At 43.8% G+C, this 8,653-nt stretch overlaps 1 protein-coding gene across 1 annotated transcript in view; it reads right to left on the reverse strand.

Annotated features, from left to right (window-relative positions):
- ME2 (malic enzyme 2) overlaps window positions 1–8,653 on the reverse strand; it is a 32,733-nt gene that overhangs the window by 23,408 nt on the left and 672 nt on the right. The window contains exon 2 of the mRNA XM_009273819.2: window positions 1,536–1,663. Coding sequence (XP_009272094.1) covers window positions 1,536–1,643 — 108 coding nt within the window. The 5' untranslated portion in view covers window positions 1,644–1,663. The remainder of the gene's footprint in view (window positions 1–1,535; window positions 1,664–8,653) is intronic.

Genomic DNA, 8,653 nt, shown 5'->3' on the forward strand with positions numbered 1-8,653 from the left:
GAAAAGGGAAAAGGGAAAAGGGAAAAGGGAAAAGGGAAAAGGGAAAAGGGAAAAGGGAAAAGGGAAAAGGGAAAAGGGAAAAGGGAAAAGGGAAAAGGGAAAAGGGAAAAGGGAAAAGGGAAAAGGGAAAAGGGAAAAGGGAAAAGGGAAAAGGGAAAAGGGAAAAGGGAAAAGGGAAAAGGGAAAAGGGAAAAGGGAAAAGGGAAAAGGGAAAAGGGAAAAGGGAAAAGGGAAAAGGGAAAAGGGAAAAGGGAAAAGGGAAAAGGGAAAAGGGAAAAGGGAAAAGGGAAAAGGGAAAAGGGAAAAGGGAAAAGGGAAAAGGGAAAAGGGAAAAGGGAAAAGGGAAAAGGGAAAAGGGAAAAGGGTTTTCCTGTGCAGGGGAAAGAGCCAGCCTAGCCCTTCTGCTGAGAGAAAGGCTCGGGGTTACGTGTCTGGCTTGCCGGCTGGCCAATTTATAGCAGCATGTGCTTCATTGCATCTAGGCAAAGGGGACATGGGAAGGAGCTAAGAATACAGGGGGAGAGGAGTAGTCAGGGCCATGGGCAGAAAAGGAAGGGAAGGAAATTTACAGTGAAGGGGAAATATAAGGCATTACAGGAGTGGAAAAATATAAAATCAGAGAATGAGGAAGAGGAGAAAAGCGACATTAAAAACATAGGACAAAGCTATGGAAGTCCAGCTTCCATAGCTCCATTGCTCATGAAATACCCTGTCAGAGGCAGCTAGATTTGTCACCTTTCTTGACCACTGTAGATGTCTTGGATCAGCTACCAAAAGCCCTCAACTCGTTTCTTACTAGTTCTAGTTTACACATTAATCGTTTCAATATTCCTGAAGGCTACTACTACACTGGAAAAAAAAGAGATTGGGAATGGGGCTGTGGAAATAGGAAAATTTTTGTGAAGGAAAAAACCCCTATTTCTTAGGAGAAGTTCCTCCCAATGCACAGAATTAACATAATGTCTCTACCTCCCAGTTAGCTCCATTCAAGGCTTATTTTTACACGCTCTCTGTCCGACTCTCTGCACAGGGATGTTTCTTACTGATATGGCTCGGTCCCAATTCAGTCTTGCAGGAAAAAGCCAGGACTAGGACAGAGGGGCTAACGCTTTCTATCGCTAGCAAGACTGAATTCAGAATGAACTTTTGCAAACTATGAAATAAGACTCTATCTGCTAAAGCTTTACTTCAATTCAACCAGCCCAAAAACTAAGCCAGTAATCAGCAAGAATCAGCGACTCTTCCATTTGGCACAAGGAAGCAGCAGTATTGATTGTGGAAACCACAGCAAACCAGGGGAAGCGCAGGCTGACAGAAGCAGAAAGTGTTATCGGAAGTCCTCGTACTGTAGGTGTCCATGTATGGACATGTATGTCCATGTATTCAACTTGAAATGATCACTGACTCCTCCATCTTCTCTACTCTTTTTTGGCTGTGGCCCAGTACATCTCCTGGAAGTGGTTTAACCCTGGAACAAGGTCCACTGGACAATTACCAGATGAAGATAAGATATTTGATAATCACACACTACCAACCTTGTTTGTTCGTGGGTTTAACATCAGTGGCTTGCCTTTTTCTTTCGTATGTGCGCTGCGACGTGCCATCACACAGGGAGTGGCAGCTACTCTTAGTCGGGAGAACATTTTTTTTTTTTATACTGCACCTGGGAAAAGGAAAAGAAAATCATTCAGATACAGAGGCAGTGGGACTACTGTTCGTATTTGTAGGCCAACTGTTGTAAAATAAATAGGTACATACTAGATAAGACTCTTTGCTCTAACACCGTGATAATAACCCAAAATTGCCTTGCAGCAGCCGGGAGGAAGAAAAAGAAGGAAGGCTTTACGACGACAAGAGCGCATGAGTGGAGAGAACATACAGGGATACTGATGTGAGCTAGCATTATTCTGTGGGCTGCAGTCAGCCAGCATTCACTAGGTATTGTCTTTTAGCTGCACCATAAACCCAGGGCAGAATTGCCATTAGCAAATATTAACCTTCCGTGGTGACCCACGCAACTGGCACCAGTGCAAATACCAGGGAGGACAGAATGACTTGGGCTAGTGCAGCAAGAGAATTTAAGCTGAGTTTCTCCAATAGCTTTCTTACAATGAAATCTTGTGGCCTGGACAACAGAAAGGAAAGAAACTATGTCTATTAGCATATTAAAACTAGATTAGAACAAAATGGAGAATTAAAATGGTCAAAAATTCACTGAACTCTGGATTCCATGCTTAGATTTTTTAAATTCCAAACCTGAAAACAAGGTTATTTTCAGAGAGAATATATCCTTTCCAGTAAAGGATATGTTTCCCTAACAAAATAAAAAATTTGTTAGTACCACTCAAAAGCTTAGTTCTTAATCTCGCCAGGTGATAACCACTCTCAAACCCATTTTATTGAACTATTAATTGCAAGCTCTTTGGAGCAGAAATTATCATTTATTACATGCTTGTATAACAGTACCACCAGGGAATGTGTACTGACTCGTCTCTAAACATCATTTCACCGACACAGAGAGACAATAGCGACGACAGCGAGACCTCACACAGGACCACGGCCTGTATGAAGACACATTCAGATGGCAGGCCAGAAAGGACAGACGTACATAGCTCGGATGCAGTACCATGCAGAATCCTGACATGGGGAGAGGAAAAAAAAATAGATCCCTTTAGCAACAGGCCTATACAGTCAGTGGAGGAAGACAGAGATCCAGGATCAGCATGGCTGAGAACCCCTCTCCCTCTCCATTGCAGCTGGCGTGGGTGGGGGATCCCCGCAGCCGGTGCTCCATCATCCTCTGGCCCAGCTATATGTTCACATCCAAGATACACGCAAGGACAGTAAAGCAGGTATGAGACATTTTTAAGGAATGAAATGATACATGGTTTGGATTTTTAATTTCTTCCAGATGGAAGCCAAAATTAGATTAAGAAACAAAACTTCATTATCTTAAATATAGCCTGAATATTTAGGAAGACCTTTCTATAATCAAATTTACACATAATCAGCTTTTAAGATGGCAGACTGATCTTACAAGTTACAATCTGAGGATTTTCTTAAAAATCTTTCCAAGCATTAAAAGAACACGCAAACATCTCATGTTTTTCATCATCAGTTATACCCGAGTTTCTCTTCTACCCATTATAAAGCGTTAGACGAAAGCAGCGCTGACATTCAGCGGGATCCCTTTCTCTCATCCTTTATTTGTTTGTTTAGGCCTTGCAACTGAAAAAAGTTCCACTCAAAACCCATGTGTTTAGTTGTCTGGTGGTAAAGAACATAAATTTACTGTGTGGAGACAGGACGAATGGAAGCCTCACCAGCACTACAAACAAATGTTGCTTTTAACATGATAATTCCCCCCTAAACCAGCTAGCAGTGGACTAAACACAGCTGGTCTGCCAGAACTCAGGGCAGCTGGAAACCAGGATCAGATAAGCAAAATTAATTTTGTGCTGCAAAACAACCAGCCTTTAGGAATGGCAAATTCGGTCGTAACTGTTTTTAATTCTGAACGCCCATTTGCCATCGTTACCCAATTGCGAGTCCATCTCCTCATGCACGTGAGGCTAAAAATGATCTGCGATTACAGTGTCGCAGCAAGCCTCAGCCTGCAACGCATCAGTCTGGTGTCAGGGTGGCTTCAATCTGACATGAGCAAATACCTTAAACAAGGAATTAAAAAGTAGGCCAAACACCACACCTTATCTTACTCTAATTAAATTTAAATTAATTCATTGCAATTAATGAGCATTTAAGAACCAAACCAGATTGTGGTCTGGATTTCTCCTAACTTCATCAATTAAGTCTCTAGTCAACAAGAGACACCGACAGAGACTTTTTAGGAGGGTGATTCAAATCTTACTTTCTTCTCTATGAGAGAGGAGACTTGCTCCTCTCCTCTGAGGTGCCATACAGGCACCTAAAATGATTCTCTTGGTGGAGGCATCTCAGATGTATACAGCAAGTGGGAGAATCAGGCTTTGTTTTCCACTCAGTCCCTCCCTGTTTAGATCCAAGAGATATGATCCCAGTTAATTTATACCCAGCATAAAACCTGACTGGTTACTCAGTCCTGAGTTCTCCTTCCCCTGCTCTTCTAATTGTTTCCTATTTCTGTCTCATCTCCCATCTTGCACATCTCCTCTAACTCCTTCTGTCGCAGACTTTAAAACATTTTTTAGCAAGAAACTGCCCCCAAAACTCACCTTAACATGACCTACCCTGAAAGCACAAAGCAAGCATCCTTCCCCACCCCCTGTCCATACTCCTCCGCAGGAGGGCCAAAAGCTCTGCGCTCTGACCGCGGCCCTCCGTGACTCACCTACCCTCTCCTCCCGGCTCTGCTGGCCACCAACCTGGCAAGAACAAGCCACCCATCTGCCCAGGTCCTCCTGCTTTAAAAGTCCTAATTCCTCCTCAAGAATACATGCACAGGACAATCCAGCAACCCTCATGATTAAAAATCAAGGCTCCATCTATACATGCCACTAGTAGTTTAATGCTTTTTAAAACAGACTAAAAAAAACTTTAAAGCAGTTTAATGCTTTTTAAAACTCCCAGGCTGACTCCACTCACCCCCAGCTGAGGCTCACAGGATGGCTTGAGCCAGATGCAGCACCGGGGTAGACATAAAAACTGCTCACACCAGGAGTTTGGGCTTACATCTAACAGCTTCTCAGATGAAAAATACCACCAGACGATAAAAATACTTTCGATGCAGCATGGTCCGACTGACAGCAAATAAGCTGCCCTGGGCAGCTCCGCTTCTCCTCTGGCCTCGTGGGAAAGGGCGAAGGGACATGAAGACTCAGGCCCGGTGACTCATATTTGCCAGCCCTGTTTCTGGGAAGCACTTCGGGCAGGCAGCAAGCTGCAAGGACAGGTCTGGAAGAAAGGTCCAAACCGGTACCTGGTTTCAAGGAGATGAAAGGGTTGGGTCATGCTGCTTTGTGGGAAGGTTTTTAAATGGTTTATGATGGGTTTCGTAGAAGAGAGGCCAGGGTTGAGATGGTGGTACTTTAACCATAAGAAAAAGGAGAGATGATTTTAACGGTAAAGGCTGGTAGAGAAGGGAGAAGGATGTCAACTGAGGGAAAGACAGGGGGTTGCAATGATGTGAAAACAGATACAGAGAGGACTGAGGTTGTGCAATGTCCTGTGAGGAGGAATTAGGAAAAAAGCAGAGGAATTGAAAGAGGAATAACATTCCTGCTAAAACATGTGTCAGCATAACCAGAACAAGGATTTCTTTTCTTCTTTTAGTACTTGACAATGGTAAGGACTAAACAAGACTGTGGTGCACCACTAGACTTAATCCAATACAACTGGTAATTTTTGACTTATTACCACATACATGCTGGTCACAATTTGAGAGAATTAAATTCTTCAGCATACCAGTTGACAGCTCTCGTCTGTGCCTTATCAGGAGGCATCTGGCCAGGTCAAACTAATTACCAATACAGTACAAGTGCCCTTATCTAGGAGCAAATGTTTTGCTGCTGCAATTATGGATTTGTTAAGTTGCAAAAGCTACTTTTAAGGGAAAGGTTCATCATACTTTTAAAAGGTACAATTACATTGCTCAGAGAGTCAGGAAGCTCTGTGTCAATTAAAGCAAGGTCTGCTTCAATTACTGCACAGGCTGGCTGACTTGTGGATTATACCTTAACACGAAGGAGTATCTCTCACTGGACAGCAACTTACACTTGATGACTTTGCAGTCTTCCTTCAGTTTGAAGGACGGCTAAACATAAATATACTTCAAGTATTCCTGAAATCCTGCGTAAATGAACAGCCCCAGTCTTTCTTTCATGTACAGAAACTACCAAGACCTGTGTGTTAACAGGAGCTTGTTCTTGATAACACAAGCTGGGATTATTAATTAAAGACCATACAGGCCTCACAGGTTTCCAGTCCTCCTGGCCTCAACCGGTTTTGTTTTTTTAAGCACCACTGCTCTAGGGTCAACAAACATTTTCTCTTACATACCCACAGCAATCTATCCTGTGAGTCTGCACTACCCCGAGTCTGGTGTGGATGCACTATTGCACTCTAGTCTTTTTTTTTTTTAAATAAACAGACAAGCTTTGCCTACCCAAGCATGACACAAACCAGGCACACACTAGCTGGCTTCATCACTTCAGTAATGAGAAAGCAGTCTAAAGTTATGACATTAGGCTAGTACCCACTATAAATGTGTCTCCCAATGAGACTTTTACTTAAAGCTCTCCCTGCACCCACCACCCTGCAGCACTGCAGCAGGTGCTTTGCGGATCAACGGGGAAGAGGGCACTTCCATTTTGCAATGGGAGCACCCCAGCGCGTACATGTGCAGAGGAAGGAGCAGAAGGATGAGGCCGGACGATGCAGTTCTGCACAGCAACTCAGCACCTCTGACTCCCCGAGCTGACCAGATGCTGTCGGGGGAAGTTAGCAGAAAATGGTGGTAATAATATTTCAGGTTCCTTCCAGCAAAGTCCTGAGCCGTCATTTTAAAGGACGTTTCTAAGGTACCTTGAGATCTAGAAAGTAAAATCAACAATCGTATTGGGGGGGTGTTACTAATAAAGTGTTCAGCAGTGGTGAGCGGGTCATTTTGGAAGCAGATCTTGAAACTACTTTTCTTCCCTCTTATTCTGAGGCAACCAGTTCAACAAGGAGAAAAGTTAGACACAGAGTACTTAAGCAGAGTAAGTTCACAATTTGAGGCTTGAAACATTCAGCAAATAAAACACACTTAGGTGAATTCAAATGAGAATAATTTCAGAACACCTCTGTAAAAAGAGCATATGTACTTTACATTAACTTACAATATTAGCAAACTTCTCGCAGTACAATTAGAAAGTAGTGCTAAATCGTTTGGTGTTGGAGTCTTGGTTCATAAAAGCTCTTACCGCACAACATCAGAGAGCTATTTTTTTATACGTTAATGGATCTGTCCTAAATATTTTTCTTAAGCTTCAGAAAGTCCATTATCTTGTACAGTGGAAGTATTTTTGGCCTACTCTGACAAGATGTATTCACATTCTTGATTTTATTCCATTTGTCTTACCGGGAGGGCTCCCAGTAGTAAAGCTAAGCGCATCTATGTATGCGGGACAAAGGCCTTATCCTGCAGAATCCTCAGAAAGACTGCAGAATAGTAAATTCCTCCAAATAAACAGAAAGCCACTGTTGCTTTATTCTGAAGAACTGGTACACAGCTGTACTAGAGCTGTTTTCTTCAGTTCAAAAATACAGATTTTTTGGATGTAAGTCAAGAGAGAAACAAGGATGTTCTCAACAACCGCTGCACACTTACAAAAGGGAATTCGTCCTGGGAGAATAACTCACGGAGAATAAAGCACGGAGAAACTGAGCTGCTTGCTAATTCAGTGCCAATCAGGTGAAGGGTAAGCCTGTCAACCACTTACCAACCTTGGTGTGCGCTACAGTTAGGACTTCAAAAAAAATCCTGCTTAAATTACGGAAGAATCTGAAAAACTATCCATACGCAATTAGTTACCAGCCCAAGTAACGCAAAGTGTTCCTTCCGTTGCAATAAAGGTGCTGCCACCAGTAGTAAAGATGAACGTTCAATTAGTACTCGCTCAAGCATGGCACAGAAATAAACGTTTTCACAGTTTATTTCTTAGTTTGGAGAAGAAAAAGCTTCAAATCTTGCCTGCACTCACACTGCCGACTCATAACGCTACCACACAGGATTATCAGAAGTTTTGTCCTGGGACTGTAAGACACACTTTCTCTTAAAATACGAGCTCAGGCTAACTTTCTATAGACCTGACCACGTCTAATAAGAGCCAACAACACGTTAGACACTGCTGGCTGCACACACACACGGACTACCTGCAGAGTTTCATTCCCTGCCTAGCTCTTTGTATTACCCATGTGTCTATACACATACATAGAAAACTTCCCTTTGCTGTTCACTACTAACTTTTTGGAATTAAGACCACAAAGATACCAAATAGTTAACAGCTTGCTTGGCTGCAAGATTGGCCTTTTTTATCAGCCCTTTGTCGACTGTATGCTGTATGTTTTTGGGTTTCTTCAAATAGTTAAGAGATTCGTGCCGTGACATAACACACCAAGTTACTCAGAGACCAGCGCTTGTTTTGCGCCATTTAACGTCACGGTGCAGCGAGGCCAAGAGGAGCGTGGGACCTGCGACAGTGGCATTTCAAACAGCCACCGCCACTTCTTTTAACAAATAGCCGAGAGGCAAAACCCAAGGACCGCAGAGACTAGCTCTAAAAATACCAGGCAGCCTGCCGGTGTTTCCTCTTCCAACGCCGCACCAGCGGCTCTGCTACTTCCCAACTTTTACTCTCTAGCTTTTAGGGCCGCGCCATAAAAGTTCACCGCAGGTTGAAAGTCGGCACGGGGACCAGTGGCCAACGCTGAGGAGCTGCAGAAGCAGCTGCGCCCTGAATTCGGTGAGCTTGGGGGAGCATCCTCCCAGGCTTGACCCGCAGAGCTGCTGCAAACAAGAGGGGCCGTTCTCGGAGGGTGGCTGCTGAATTTGTCACCCATTTTGACAGCTGGTAAACACGCACCCCCGCACGGCTTAGGCAGCGCATGTCCTCTTTCCTCCGAAGCAAAACAGCCGCCTTCGGCGTTTTCCACCTGCCGCCGGGGCCGGCCGGGC

The sequence above is a fragment of the Aptenodytes forsteri genome, unplaced genomic scaffold, assembly GCF_000699145.1.
Source record: "Aptenodytes forsteri isolate BGI_AS27 unplaced genomic scaffold, ASM69914v1 Scaffold31, whole genome shotgun sequence".
NCBI classification, from domain to species: domain Eukaryota; kingdom Metazoa; phylum Chordata; class Aves; order Sphenisciformes; family Spheniscidae; genus Aptenodytes; species Aptenodytes forsteri.